General features: G+C 49.2%; 1 protein-coding gene across 3 annotated transcripts in view; it reads left to right on the forward strand.

The window, feature by feature from the left end:
* The window catches only part of BCO1 (beta-carotene oxygenase 1), a 59,272-nt gene that overhangs the window by 7,246 nt on the left and 36,175 nt on the right, over positions 1-15,851 (forward strand). The window contains exons 2-6 of one of the 3 annotated variants that reach the window (XM_049622887.1): positions 509-697; positions 2,584-2,654; positions 3,016-6,778; positions 7,620-10,432; positions 14,893-15,021. In XM_049622887.1, the coding sequence (XP_049478844.1) occupies positions 10,369-10,432; positions 14,893-15,021 (193 nt within the window). In that variant the 5' untranslated portion in view covers positions 509-697; positions 2,584-2,654; positions 3,016-6,778; positions 7,620-10,368. Of the gene's footprint in view, positions 1-508; positions 698-2,583; positions 2,655-3,015; positions 10,433-14,388; positions 14,671-14,892; positions 15,022-15,851 lie in introns of those variants that run through there. The other 2 variants (XM_049622886.1, XM_049622885.1) reach the window with 2 other exon arrangements.

The raw sequence follows: 15,851 nt of genomic DNA on the forward strand, positions 1-15,851 counted from the left end.
GGAAGAAAGGGGTGGGGGTGGAGGTAGGGGTGGGGAGAGCTGGTAGAAGGGGCGTCTCAGGGAGGGGCCTTATAATACTAAATCCTTGTCAGTGCCCCCAGAACCAGCATAAACTACAACCCCCAGCATTATCCCCCCCTCCTGGGTCTGCCCTAGCCCGTCACACCAGTCTTGCATGTGCTGTTTCTTTACAAAAGTGCCTCTTCTTATGCGCTTGCCTGAACACCTGTATCCTTTTTTCAAGAATAGCTTCTCTGAAGCTGCCTCATGGTCTCCAGGAATTAAATGCTGTGTCTTCTGTGTTCTCATAGGAGTTTAATCTGCTTCCACATTACTACTGTTTAGGAGTATTTAGCCCTAAAAAAAAAAAAAAAAAAAAAAAAAAGAGAGCAAGAGAGAATGAGAGAGAAACTATGAGAACCTAGCTGTAAAATTAAGTCCATTGATAGCCTTTTAAATTTCTATTTTTATTTCCTTAAGGTTTGTTTGTTTGTTTGTTTGTTTAGAGAGAGGGAGAACATGAGCTTGGGACGGGGGGAGAAGGAGAATCCCAAGCAAGCTTCACGCTGTCAGCACAGAGTCAGACATGTGGCTGGAACTCATGAACCATGAGATCATGACCTGAGCGAAAACCAAGAGTTGGATGCCTAACCAACTGAGCCATCCAAGCATCCCAAAGCCACAAACATGTGAACAGGTACTTGAACCCTGGACCCTCAGAGTAAAAGTCTGATGCTCTACCGACTGAGCTATCCTCAGCTTAAATTTCTACTTTTAACTTGCTTTTGCTGAATGGCTCTTGTGGGTTCATTTGCATTTTCCAAAAAGACATGTTGAAGTCCTACCCCTTGGTGCTTGAGGATGTGCCTTCTTCATGGAAATAGGGCCTTTGCACATCTAATCAAGATGAGGGCATGCTGGGGTTAAGGTGGGTCCAGACCCAGTGACTGATGTCCTTATAAAAAGGCAAGCTGAACACAGAGACAGACACAGAGGGAGACGTCCATGTGACAACAGAAGAAGAGCCTGGAGCCAGGGAACATCAAGGCTTGCTGGTAACCACCAGAAGTTAGAAGAAGCCAGGAGGGGTTTTCCCTAGAGACTTCAGAAGGCTCCTGGCTCTGCAGACGCTTTGATTTCTGACTTCTGACCTCCGGAACTGTGTAAGCCACCAAGGTTGTGGTATTTTTGTCATGGCAGCCTTAGCAAGTCAATACAATGATGACGTAGCACAATGAGGCTGTGTGTCATTCATTCATTCATTCATTCATTCATTCAATAAATATCTGTTGAGCACCTACTACATGCCAGGCACTGTGCTAAACTCTGGATTTGGAACAGGAGAGTGACAATATCAGGCTTGCATTTCAGCCAGGTCACCTAGTGGCAGCAGGGAGGGTAGATTGTGGCAGGGAGGCTGTGAGGAGGCTGCTCCCAAGAGGTGAGCAATAGTGAGGATGGTGGCTGGGGAGGTGGGGCTGGAGGAAAGAGGAACAATCTGAAAGATTATTTAGGAAGCAGAAACATCAGGACCGCGGTCCAGACTCTAACCTGGTGGTTGTTATTTAAATTGAATTTTCGTGAAGCCTCACTGACCAGGCTCTGAGTGCAACACGGTGGAAAATTAAAGTGTTCCTGCTCCGGCGTTAGAAGGCACTCCCCTTTCTCCCAGTAGTGCCCTCTGCATTTCACTCTGTCCCTTCTACCTCCCAAGCGTGGCATATTATTATAATAATGATTGCTTGCCTTCCTTCCTTCCTTCCTTGTTAGGCTGGCAGTTCATGGAGTCCCGGAGTTACGACTTCCTGTCTTTCTGTCTCTAATACCCAACAGGACGCTAGTCTCTGGCCTCTTGTAGGGCTTAGTGGAATTAATGAACCCTCCTCAATGTTAATGGGGTAATTTGTGGTCTTCGGTTTCAGCGGTGAAGTGTGCCCTCCAGGAATCCTAGCACGGTTCTCCCTCCACTCCCTGCATCCTGCTTCTGGGACGGGCCGTGGAGAGCATGGTGTTCTGGATCTCACCACTGACCCGTCTCCCTTGGGGAGGCAGCTGCCCCCGGTGCTGGGGCTTTGCCTGTCCCCTGGAAACCCACCACCGGAGATTTCCACTTTATCTGCTCGGTTTTTCACCCTGGCTAACTAAAGGCACCATTTGGAAGCCAACTTAATTAGAAAACTGCAAAGTAATTCATATATGATAACATTAACTCCAAAAGGGAAATATTAACTCACTCTAGACAGTAACTTTGTAATAGGAGATACAGAATTGCAAAATAAGATTGTTGGGTTTTTTTGCTGTTGTTGTTGTTTTTTTAAATTTTTTTTTTTTCAACGTTTTTTATTTTTTATTTTTGGGACAGAGAGAGACAGAGCATGAATGGGGGAGGGGCAGAGAGAGAGGGAGACACAGAATCGGAAGCAGGCTCCAGGCTCCAAGCCATCAGCCCAGAGCCTGACGCGGGGCTCGAACTCACAGACCGCGAGATCGTGACCTGGGTGAAGTCGGACGCTTAACCGACTGCGCCACCCAGGCGCCCTGTTGTTGTTTTTTTAATAGCACAACTTTTCTTTCTGAATTCAGGTTTTACTTCTTCGCCTCATGACTGCTTTGTGGATGCAACACATTCCATGGAGAAAGTGGCCTCAGGAAAGGTAGCCTTCTTTTCCGTGCTTCTTCCCTAAATTATATGGGAAGAGGATCCCACGTTCAAATCTCTCACCTCTGCTACGTGTTGTGTGACCTGTGGCCCAGGGACACCACCTCACTGAGCGTCAGTTGTTTCCTTGATAAAAAAGGAAGTGGGGGAGGGATAGTAACAGTACCTACCAGGTTTGTGGCAGAATTAGAAGGTACGGCTTGTGCAAAATACAGATGAGGGGGCGCACATCAGCGAATGCCTCTCCTTCTCCCCAAGGAAGGGGCGAGACGAAGCCTTCCTGCTTGCCCACTGAGCATCTCAGACCCTCCAGAGGGCAGACCATGCACTGTCTAGAAGTGAATCCTCTCCTACAGGCTCTGCATCGCTGCCGGAGGTGGCATGGCCAACTTGTGCAAACGTGTGTGACTTGGGAAGAAGCCCGGGAGATACCTGACCCGACTTGGGGCCGAAGCCCTGCCGGGCAGCACCTCCGTGGATCCCCTGCTGCCCTCTGGCTCCCTGCGTCTTCCTGTTTCCCTCTCAGCAACCCCAGCCTGCAGGCCCCAAGTGTGTGGACATCCCCCCTCTCCCTCTCCTGTGTGCCCTCTTCCTCTGGCCCCTCCTTGCCTCTCCTGCTTCTCTCTTGCCACAGCCCCACCCTTCCAATAATCCGGAGCCGTGTGGGATGGAATGCCGTGTGGTACCTCTGGGGCTGCCCCCTTTCCAGGAGCGTGCTGCCTGGCTTCTCTACTTGGCCAGCTCCCAGCCACCCTTAAGCTTCTGGCTCAGCATCACCGTTTTCAGGAAGCGTGGACATCGCCTCTCTTCATCATGCCCCTCGGCCCTGGAGGATCTTCCTGTGTCACCTGGGATGTCCCACTGCTCCCGTTGGATGGGTGGCATTCCGTATTTGAGGAACAGATGAACGAATGAGTGAATGAACAAACACGTAGGCTGATTCGCATTTTTATCCTGCCAACCATGGACACCTCCGACACTTGTACCCTCTACGCTGGCCCGTCACGTGGCCATCGCTGCCTCTGTCCACCTCGGTCATATACACATGCCATCTTAGCAACTCTCCTGCTATAGCTCAGCACTCAGTAGAAATTTCCCTGGTGATGGAGATGTTCTGTCTGCACGTACCAGTATGGTAGCCACTAGCCACATGTGTCTGTGGAACCTTCAAAATGTGGTTAGGATGAGCGAGGAATTTAATTTCATTGTAATTAATTGGTATTTAAATTCACAGCCACGTGCTCCGAGTGGCTACTGTGCTGGACAGCACAGCTAAGCTCCCATGTTAATGCCTTCATTGCACACGGTCTCTTGACTGAGAGATCACTGTCCACAGTATGAAGCCCAATTCTTACATCCCTGCGTGATCCAACCCCTGAACCACTTTCTGCTCCCATCTTGGCAGTAGTGGAGACCAACCGTGATTGCAAGTATGGCCTCAGGAGCCAAGCAGCTTGGGTTCGAAGCTCAGCTCCGGGGTGCTGGTGAGTTAACTCTTCTGCATGTCGCTTTCGTTGTCTGTAAAATGGGCTGAATACCCACACTCGGGGGTATTGTGAGGAGGATGTGTGCTCCCCTGTGCCAAAGGCTTAGAAGAGTATCTGGCACTGGGGAGCCCTCAATAAGTGGCACCTATAAAGATCATTATTTCTCTCGTGTCCCTGGTGGAGGCAGCCTGTCCTCCTCACTGTCCCCCCACTAGAACTGTCCAGCTCCATGCCGTCTTTCACACTGGTCCTCCTCATTGCCTACAAACACGTCCCACTCTCAAGGGCTCCGCTGGGCACCCATCCTCTGGGAAGCCTTCTTCCCCAGCCTTCCCCAGCCTGAGCAAACTTTCCTTCCTCGGAGTCCCATGATACTTCCTACCCACGCCTCTTCTAGAGCAGCTGTAACGGGCACCTAGCTGTTACTTACTGTGTATGCGTCTTCACAGCCAGACTAGAACCCACTCAAGATCCTAGACTAGGTCACAGACGTCTCTTCTCCTTCACTGGCAGGCCAGAGATGTGTGCGTCATCACTGGTCAAAAAGATTGATATTTCTGATTATCAGATTACCTGATCTTTCCAACTTTTCTCTTTCCCAAGAAAAGAAAGGCAAGGAACTATTCTGAGCACCACGACGGACATGATCGGAGTCTTTACAGTTTAAACTTTGCAGCCACCCGGCGAGATAGGTATTATAATTCCTATTTTCAAGATCAGACCACTGAGGGTCTGAGATTTAAGCAAGCGGCTCAGACACTCTGCTGGTAAGCACAAGAGCTGCGGCTCCAATGCAGACGGGTCTGTTGGGTTGTTAGGGCCAAGGGTGGCCCAGCAAGGGACCACACCATCTAGACACCGTATTCACACTCTCACCTAGTCCGGGATCTGTGCTCACCAATAGCAGGCAGTGAAACTATGCCAGTCCTGGGTTCACCCTTATAGGAGACTGGTGGTCTCTGCTTCCTTTCTCTTGAAGCGCTTATTTAAAAATTTTTTTAATGTTTATTTATTTTTGAGAGAGAGAGACAGAATCCAAAGCAGGTTCCAGGCTCTGAGCTGTTGGCACAGAGCCTGACACGGGACTCAAACGCATGAACTGCAGGATTGTGACCTGAGCTGAAGTCAGAAGCTTAACTGACTGAGCCACCCAGTGCCCTGAAACATTAAAAAAAAATTTTTTTAATGTTTATTTATTTTTGAAAGAGACAGAGACAGAGTGTGAACAGGGGAGGGGCAGAGAGAGGGAGACACAGAATCCGAAACAGGCTCCAGGCTCTGAGCTGTCAGCACAGAGCCCGACATGGGGCTCGAACTCACAAGCCATGAGATCATGACCTGAGCCGAAGTCGGACGCTTAACCGACTGAGCCACCCAGGCACCCCCCCGAAACACTTAAAAAAAAAATTTTATCATTTATTTTGGGGAAAGCACATGTGGGGGAGGGGTTGGAAGAGAGGGACAGAGGATATGAAGCAGGGTCTGTGCTGACAGGCTGACAGCAGGGAGCCTGACGCAAGGCTTGAACTCACAAACTGGGAGATCGTGACCTGAGCCAAAGTCGGACACAACCGACTGAGCGACCTCGGTGCCCCTCTCTAGAAACCTTTTTTGGAGGCTTTTGCTGCCATGGAAGAAGTCCAGCTATCCTGCTGGAGAGATCCCGTGGAGAGGGTCAAGGACAGACCCTGAGACCACATGGAGACGGGGAGAGGCCCAGACCCAGCCCTCCTAGCGTGTCAGTCAACTACCAGCAGACCTGCAATGACGTAAGGAACGCCAAGCGGCAAAAGCAGGAAAACTGCCCAGCAGAGCCCAATCCCCCCACAGAACTGAGCCCAGAGAGATAATGACAGTGGTGGTTATTGGAAACCACTAAGGTTTGGAGCACTTTGTGACACAGCAGGAGATGAACAAAACTCTTGTGTAAGATGAGCTACTCCCGTCCACGTTCCCGCTGCCCTGCTCTCTTACGCACTGGCCAGTTTTCAGTCCATCTGAAGGCAGCAAATGCATTCTAAAAGTGGTCTGTGGAACACCCACTTTTGCTCTCATATCTACTCTGGTCCCTCAGCCAGCAACTTCAGAAAGTGGTAAGCGTTCCTGTGTAGTGGGGAGGAACTAACACTGCCTAGTGCGTGAATCAAGTTCCTTCACATCTCTGAGGCTGTAAAAATAAGGCTGTTAATGACTCCCTTGCAGGGATGTGTGGGAATTAAATAACATACTGCTAAGCAGACACCTAGCATGGCACTTGACACATGTCAGGCATCCAGCAAATGGTGTTTATGAGAGGCTGGAGGACACGGCTCCCACTGGCGACGAGTCTCGTGTCCCACTCTCCCCTTATTAGCAAAGACCTAGAAAGCAGGGTTGAGGCTCCCATGGGTCCAGAGCAGTGCCAGAGCTTCTTGAGAAAGAGCAGCTGCTGCTTGTTATCTCTGTTTACAAAAAGGAAGGATGGAGGTTCAACATGGAAGCTGTCCCGTGAACCACGGCAGGAATCCCTAACCCCTTTGGGAAATATATGACCTTTGGGACACAAGGCTCCGCCTCCCAACGGAAAAGAACAAGGCAGAGACTGAGTCTCATTAATCACCTCTATAATCCCAGAACTCGGCGTAAGTTCAGGGTAAGTTCAAAGAAGGCACAGAATTATTTTCCTGCTTTGCTTGCTGCTGTGTTTGCAGCACACAGTAGATGTTTAGTAAATATGTTCTGTGTGAATAAGTGAATGTGAGACTGCATGAACGTCGTACTGCCTGGAGCCAACACTGCAGCTTATCTATCCCAAGCCATCCCCTCCTTGTTCCTTGCTAATGGAATCCTGGGGTGAATCTGGTGGCAACGTGCTGCCCGGGAGGACTCCCGATGGATTTAAGAAAATCAGGGCACACCTGCTCCTCCTTGCCAGGAATTGATCTAGGGGTGGTCATGTGACACCACTGAGACTATGAGACGAAGAGAAAAATCTGTTCCATAGCATAAAGAGAGAGCTGTCAGAGGGAAATGCCTCCTTTTCCCCACCTTGTGTCTCTGTTTTGGCACCTCGTTGTGGGGGGACATCATTCCTGGAGTGAAGGCAGTCGCTCATAAGCAAAACTGAGCAAGTCTAAGGATGGGAAGCCAACCCCCTGACGATGGTACAGGGGTGCCTGGCCAGAGGGTCCCGATGAACTTCCCAGCCACCCAGGACCCCCAGACGACTTGATGTCTGAGATAAATGCACATCTTTAGGGTTTCCAGAGATATTGTTATTTCCAGCCAAAGCATCTTCTATTAACTCATTGAACCTTCATGACATTATCATGGGCTGAATCGTGTCTTCCCCTCCCCCACCTCAAGATGCCTATGTTGGAGCCCCAGCACCTCAGACTGTAGCTGTGTTCACAGGTAGAGCCTGTTAGGGGTGACAACATTAAAATGAGCCCATTAGGGTGGGCCCTGATCTACCCTGACTGGTGTCCTCCTAGGAGGAATTTTGGGCACACAGCCAGGGATGCATGAGCCCAGACAGACAGCCACCTGAGGACACGGTGAGAAAAGACGGCCATCGACACACCAGGCACAGAAGCCTCAGAAGAAACCAGTGCTGCTGACAGCTGGGTCCTGGACTTCCAGCCTCTAGAATTGTAAGAAAACAAATGTGTGCTCTTCAAGACGTCCAGCGGGACTTTGTTATGGCAGCCCTAGAAAACTAATACAGATTACCCATTGTTATGATCAGTTTATTATCCCCATTATCAAAAAATCCTGACCTCGCCATCTAATTGCCCCCAGGGTACAGGGCTGAATAAAGAAAGCTGGACTTAGCTCCTCACTATTATAATAACAAGGCAGTGAAATCAACCCATGACTGGCCCTCTCAGGTCCACCACCCATGGACACATCCACCCATTGCTTCGTTCAACAGGAATCTAGCAAACATCCGTCGTGTGTCCGTGCTGTGTGGAATTGTCACCAAGTGTGTACTTTGGAGTCAGGCTGCCTGGCTTGGCTTCCTAATTGTCTCCTAGTCACTATGTGACCTAAGGGAAAGCTGGTTCTTTCCAGACTTTTTGCATCTCTAGAATGAGGCTAAGAGTACCCATCTCCTAGGATTATATAAAGTCGGAGCAAGCCAGTGCACGTAGAGTGCTTGGCAAAGCACTTGACTCTGAGAACACATTGGGTGGGTGGCAGCCATTGCTTTGATGGGTATATGAAATGGACAAAAAAGGAGGCACAGCCATGTTTCTCCATAATTTGAATATTGTCCTCCCCACAAACCCTGCGACCTAGGTATTGCCATCCTGTTTCAAAGAGTAAAGTGAGGTTCCGAGGGGACAGGTGACAAGTCACAGTTTTTAAAAAAATTTTTTTCTGTGTTTATTCTTTTTAGAGAGTGACATTGTGAGCAGGGGAGGGGCAGGTAGAGAGGGAGACACAGAATCCGAAGCAGGCTCCAGGCTCCAGGCTGTCAGCCAGAGCTCTACGCGGGGCTCGAATCCGCAAACCACCAGATCATGACCTGAGCCAAAGTCGGCCCCTTAACCGGCTGAGCCACCCAGGTGCCCCACAACAGTCACAGGTTTTAATCGCAGGGCTGGGATCCCAACAGGGTCTTCTGATTTTTTTTTTTTTTTCTTCCCTGCACCAGAGCAGCTGCCCCTGGAGGTGCATTTTTTCCTGAGCCCATAGTTTATGCCAGAAACTCTCACTTAATCCCCATGAGGACACAGCTTTCACAGCCTAAGAATAATAACCCCGACATGGATACACATGTTTAGACCAGACAGGAGAATAAACTGGCAAGTAATGGGGTTTAATGGAAAATGTGGGTCAAAGGGAACTGCCTCCTGAGTGATTGGGGAAGAAAGGCTAATAACTGGGAGCTGTTTGGGGCCAGGTGCTTTTGCTAGGCCCTTGAGTCCAAACACTTGGGGATTTTGACATCATTGCACCCCCATTTTACACTTAAGGAAATGGAGGCTCAGAGAGGATAAGTCAGACCCCTAGAAAAAGGAAGAGTCAATCTCTTAACAATTCAAATATGCCACCTCTTCTCCTGGACCAGGGCCCCTCAGCACCTGCTGAGAATTAGAATCATCTGAGACATTTGTAAGACGAGTGAGGGCTGGGCTTCCCACAGAGATCCTGCCTCAGTGGGTATGGAGGGAGGCCGGGTGCTGGACCCTCGGGAGCTCCCAGCCAGGGGTGGGCGCACAGCCAGACCAGGAGGCTGTCCCGACTGGGCTCTGAAGTCCAGGAACATGGTCTCAGCCCAGACCTGGCAAGAACTGTCCTCAGCAGCCGTGGGGAGGCAGGCACCACACCCTGCCTTCCTCTACCCCGGGGGGGAAATAGCTGCTCCTTTCTGTAAGCAATAGGAGTAGAGAGGAGTCCGTTAACTCATCACTCAACATTCTGGCCACTTGGGTATGGATTTTGGGCATCACGGCAAGAGGCACAAATACAGGGGAGCCCTGAAATCACATATGAGCATCACTGAAATCACATTCAGGCATCGTTTCTTCCTCCTGTTAGACCAAGAAGTCGAACTGACATTTGTTTTTTTAACCATTCCCCAATGTACTTGAGTAGCATTTTTGGTTCCTTATGTTTATTGTTCCAAAAAAGAAATATAATAAATTAAGTTGCTCTTTGCATATGATTTTTTTTTTCCTAAGGAAGGGGAGGTTTAGGATCTTTATTCAAAACAAAGCAAAAATCCTCTCTCTGCCAAAGACGTTCCCACCACGTGCAGCAGGAATTCGCATGATTGACATGCGCTCAGCTCCCTTAATCCCAGGTGTCCTGTGTCCTGATCGTTTCTCTTGTTGTTCTGATCTAAATCATGTTCACCTCCTGGGTTGGGGTATTTCAGGCTGCATACCTATGCTGAATGCACCCACTCAATTATCCCGCCGATTTAAACCCAGCAAAAAACACTAGCTTTTCCTGTTTAAGCCAGAAGCGGAGCTGGAGAGGGAGCTGGAGATAAGAGTAAGACGGTTAGACTGACCAGGACTCCCGGGGAATTTGACCTTTGACCAAAGATAAGTAAGGCCAGCACAGTGCGAAGAGACACCAGGCTCTTGTGGCATCTGGAGGAAAAGAGATGTAAACGAAGGAAGCTGCAGGAAAGCAGAAAGGAGAGAAAAGGAGGAGCCGAGCAGTTGCCTGGAACACATCGGAGTGTCTGCTCACCGTCCCCATCGCCACCGCCCAGCGCCCCATGCGATGGATGTCATATTTGGCAGAAATAAGAAGGAGCAGCTGGAACCTGTGAGGGCCCAAGTGACAGGTGAGTGTTTTGTACAGATGACTGGCTCTTCTGATCCTGTTTAGACGCGCACTTTTTTCTGTTTATAAAAGTAATATGTATTGCGCATTATTTTTGGAAACCCTGGAAAACAATAGAGGGGAATGATCCATAACCCAGGCATCTTCTCTGTGAACATCTAGTGTGCTTTTATACACGGAAACTCTTTCCAAGGAGAGAGAGCGGATCTCCCTCTTGACAGGAGAAGCATCTGGGGATGCTGTGACAGGCCTACGTACAGCAGAATTAGTCTGCAAAATGTGATGCGTCACAAGTGGGCGACACGTTCATGAAACTGTGCACCTCCTAAGTTAATTTCAAAGTGGCATGGAGGCGTAGGTGACCCTGGACTCGTGCACACTAGAGGACATGCAGAGCACAGGGCGGGATTCCCTCCCAGGTGCCCACGGTGTCATCTTGGCCTTTGAGTTCCTGTAGAGCCATAAGCCTAACAGAACCTGAGTGGGAGCCCCCCCCACACCCCCCACAACGAGGAAATTCCTTTAGTGGGCTTTGTGTCTCGATTTCTTCATCCCTTATTTCTCTGGCCCTCTCCTCTTCCGTGCTGCCCCCCGCCCGAGAACCGCGAGCTGGCCGTCTCAGGCCACACAAGTGGTTTCATCCTCAGATACGCAGACTGGAGGTTTTCCACAAGTGAGCATTTTTCTCTGTAAGGAAAGTCAGATTGGAGCTTTTCAACCGAGGGATGGCCTTGGAAGGCTCTTGAAAAAACAGCTTCTGTGTATGTTTTTCTCTGATTACCAAAGTCACCTACAGTGTGTGTGCGTGTGTGTGTGTGTGTGTGTGTGTTCGGTGTATATGCACACAGATAAAAAAGTTGAGGTACCCATGAGAGCACAGAGTGAAATCAGCTGTATTTCCATCTCTTAAGCACTCTTAATATTGGAAGATTTTAAGGTTTTAAAAGATCTAGATTGTACAAAGATGGACTGCAAGTTTTTTTTTTCTAAAAACAAAAGTATATTTACTATTAATTTTTTATTAAAACAATTGTTTTAAGTTTATCCATTTTGAGAGAGAGCACGAGCAGGGTAGGGGCAGAGAGAGGAAAGAGAGACTCCAAAGCAGGCTCCACGCTGTCAGCGCAGAGCCCGATGAAGGGCTTGAATTCCCCAATCTTGAGATCGTGCCCCGAGCTAAGAGTCGGACGCTTAACTGAGCCACACAGGCGCCCCTATTAATTTTCTGTTTTAAAAATGAGAGCCTAACCTTTTATGCTCTGGTTTGCCATGGACACATCACTCATGCACCTTCTGTTTATGACTACATGGAAACCTTGGAAATTTTGGAAAACCGGAATCGTTGATACAGATCTGAATGGACCCCTCGATCTAGATCAGCTGTTCTCCCCACCTCCACCCTAGACCAGCAGCCTCAGCATCACCTGGGCACTGGTTAGAATCAGGAAATCCTGGGCCTTCTCCAGACCCACTGAATCAGATCCTCTGCGGGTGGAGCCCAGCAATCTGTGTTTCTACACGCTCTCTGGCTGCCTCCAAGTGTGAGAACTGCTGTACATCACGCCTCCCTCCTCGAGGGAAGCTGAGGGACCAGGGAGGGGCTGCAACTTGCCCAAAGCCAGGCAGCCAGCAGAGGGAGGATGGGCTCCTGACCCTCATTCCAGGCTTTCAGTCCTGGGTCAAGTCTAATCAGTTGACTAGTGTCCATTGGCCAACCGCTAACTAAAGATTCTGTCTCTGTGGCCACGTCTGCCCAGAGAGGCCATAGCCAGGCTTCACGTCGGGCTATGCATTATTGGCTCTGAACCCTCCTTGGCCAGTTACTTAAGAATTTCCTGCTTCAGTTCCCTCTTATGTCCAACAGAGGACTGCTGCCAGGGCTATGTGAGCTAAGGCACCGGCAACCCAGTGCCTGGCACGTGGTGCTCAGTGTCTTCCTTCTCTCGAGGGCTTTAACTGTGTGCTCAGATTCATCTCTCTCTGCCTCACCTGCTCCTCCTGCGTCTGGGTCTCTGTGAATAGCCCTGCTATTCTGTTACTTGTCCAGGGCAGGAGACTTGCTGGCCCTTTGTGGTGTCTCCCCTTCCTCCATATTCACCCAGGCTCCCAGTCCTCTCCATTCCAGGTCCTCCAAATCTCTGTTGGTTCTCTCCACCCTCCCTCTGTCTGGTCTTGCTGCCGCCCCTGGGCTCCTCCTGCTGCTACCTTCCATACCACAGTCAGAAACAACTTTTGAAACCTCAAATCTGAGCGTATCCCATCAGTATGAACTGTCCAGAAGATGTAGATCCTTAGAGACAGGAAGTAGATTAGTGGTTGTCAGGAGTACAGAGCTTTCTTTTGGGGTGATAGAATGTTCTGGAACTAGATGGTGATGGTTGCACAACATTGTGAATATATTAGAAACGCCTGAATTGTACACTTGAAGATGGTGGATTTTGGGGGGCACCTGGGTGGCTCAGCTGGTTAAGCCTCTGACTTCAGCTCAGGTCACGATCTCACTGCTTGTGAGTCCGAGCCCCGCGTCATGCTCTGTGCTGACAGCTCAGAACCTGGACCCTTCTTTGAATTCTGTGTCCTCCTCTCTCTCTGCTCCGCCCCCACTTGCATTCTTGCAAACCTTACAATTACACAAACATGACACAGCATTAAGATTTAAGATTTTTAAAAATCTTAAGATTTTAAAAATTTTTAAATTTTTTACACAGAAACGTTACAAAAAATCTTTAGATTTTTAAAAATTTTAAATTTTTTACATTAAAAAAATTTTTTTAATCTTAAAATTTTCTTTTATGCAAATTTTATTTCAGTAAAAACAAAAAAAAAATGCACAAAGCTCTGATCCTGTTGTACCCTGTTTTGACCTGCCAAGCTGTCCCTATTCTTCTGAGCATTAAAGCAAAGCCCTCGGTATGGTCTTGTTGACCTTTATCATGGGGCCCCCGCTCAACTCTCCAGCCTGAATATTTGGGGCATCCTCACTCGAAAATTACAGTCCAGTCTTGCGAAATACTGACATACCAGCTGGTTTTTCAGCTGGTCTGGAATCTCTTGGTTCGGGTTCCTCCAGAGAGAAGACTTCAGATGTAGGTAGTTTATCCGGGACGTGATCTCAAGAAACACCGGGAGGGAAACCGGAAAAGGTGGCAGTGTGAAGCCACCGACCACCGTGAGCCATCAGAGCTGAACCCTCTGGACGCAGTGTAAAGCATGCCTCACATTGTCCCGACTGAGGGCAAGGAAGTGGTGGCATTTGACGCCCTCCTCCCCATCCATCACCGGGTGACAGCCGCTTCCAGGGGCATCGACTCCAAGGTGTTGCAGCTTGCCCAGCGTGTGGGCAGGGCAGCTCCCGCAGTAAAAACAAAGCCTTCCGGCAGAGAGCTGCAGGTAGTTGCAGATGGCAGCCTTCGGGGAGAGGTCTGTGCCAGGAGGACGAGGGTGGGGCACCAACCACGTTCCAGCACCCTAGCTCTGGAGCAGAGCTGTTCAACAGAAATAAAATGCATGCCACATGGGCACTTTCAAGTTTTCCAATAGCTACAGTCAAAAAAGTAAAAACCAGGTAAAGTTCATTTTAATAGTATATCTTAACAGATCCAAAATACTGTAAGTTCAGCATGTAATCAATATTTTTTAAACTGCTGATGAGGGTCGCCTGGGTGGCTCATTCGGTTAAGCGTCCAACTTCGGCTCAGGTCATAATCTGACGGCCCGTGAGTTTGAGCCTCATGTCAGGCTCTCGGCTGACAGCTCAGAACCTGGAGCCTTCTTTGAATTCTGTGTCCTCCTCTCTCTCTGCCCCTCCCCTGCTCACACACTCTCTCTCTCCCCTGCCCACAAAAACTAAACATTATTTAAAAGAAAAGACATGAAAAAATAAAATTGCTGATGAGATATTTTACGTTTTCCTTTCACGCTTAGCCTTTGAAATCCAATGTGCGTTTTATACTTACAGCACATCTCAGTTTGGACTAGCCAGGTATCAATGCTCAGTGGCCACACGAGGCTGGTGGCTACCATATCGGACGGCACAATTCTAGAATGTTCTTTCCTTGTGCCTTTGTGAGACAAATACCTACCTTCCCTCAAGACCCAGCCAGTGGCTCCTTCAGGAGGTACCCTCCCAGCTCTCACCCCACCTTGGGGTGAGGTTCTGTTCCATGCAGCACTCTTGTAGAGCTGGTGACGTCACCTTTATCCAAGTGTGGTTTGGGCGTCTGTTCATCCATCTCCTCTGTGAGTAGTGAGCAGCTTGAGGACAGGGGTGATATCTGTTCATCTTTGTATCCTCAGTGCTAGCACAATCTGGGCATGTCCTACCCATTCTGGAAACAACTACTCTATGAACGAATGGGTGCGGTGAGCGGCACTGGGACTATGGCCTCCGTTCCTCTCCGTGGCCATGTCTCATAGTTTTCTGGTGGGGACGAAGAAACAAAACTTTCTTTGTCTTAACAGGCAGGATTCCATCATGGCTGCAGGGCACTCTGCTTCGCAATGGGCCCGGAATGCACACAGTGGGGGAGACCAGATACAACCACTGGTTTGATGGCCTGGCTTTGCTCCACAGTTTCACGATTAGAGACGGTAAGAGTACCGTGTCGATTTGCTATTGCTGATGAAAGACCACCACAAGTGGAGTAGCTGAAAACAGCACAGATTTACAGTGGTGGAAGTCAGAAGTCGAAACGGGGTATTGGCAGGGCTGTGTACCTTCTGGAAACTCCAGCGAGAGAGTCCGTCTTCTTGCCTGTTGCCGCTTCTAGAGGCCACTTGCGTTCCTCGGCTTGGGGCCCCAGCTTCATCTGCAAAGCCAGCAGCAGGCCATCTTGTGTGCATGCTCTCTCCCTCACTCTCCCCCGACCCTACCCCCCTGCTTCCATAATCACATCTCCTTCTCTGACCCTGGAGTCTGCCTCTTATAAGGACCTTTGTGATGGCATTTGGCCCACCCAGATAATCCAAGATAACCTTCCTTCTCAAAATCCTTAATTTAATCACATTTACATTGCCCTGTAAGGTAACATACTCATAGATTTCAGGGATTAGAACACGGACATCTTGGGGAGGCCATCATTCAGCCAACCACAAAGCACAAACCTCCCTGGAAAGGTGGCCAAGGTTCTGTTTCGAAGATTCCAACCTGCAAAATAATATGCATTCTCAAGAAGGTGGGCAAGAACAGGAGATTACTGGCTTTGGAATCAGACATGCCTCAAGTCAAAATTGGAAGAGCATAGAGCTGAAAAGAACAGAGGTCAGTCTGTTGCTCACCAGGCAAGGCCAGTCACTCAACACCAAGCTCAGTGGTTCTTCCCTGGGGGCAAATAGAAATGGCTGGACAAGGCAGAATTCTGAGTGCAGGTGCCTGGCTCGAGAGGTGGATTGTAGGCTATTTGCTGTTGGCCGTGCTGTCA

This window comes from Panthera uncia, assembly GCF_023721935.1.
Source record: "Panthera uncia isolate 11264 chromosome E2 unlocalized genomic scaffold, Puncia_PCG_1.0 HiC_scaffold_20, whole genome shotgun sequence".
NCBI lineage: Eukaryota > Metazoa > Chordata > Mammalia > Carnivora > Felidae > Panthera > Panthera uncia.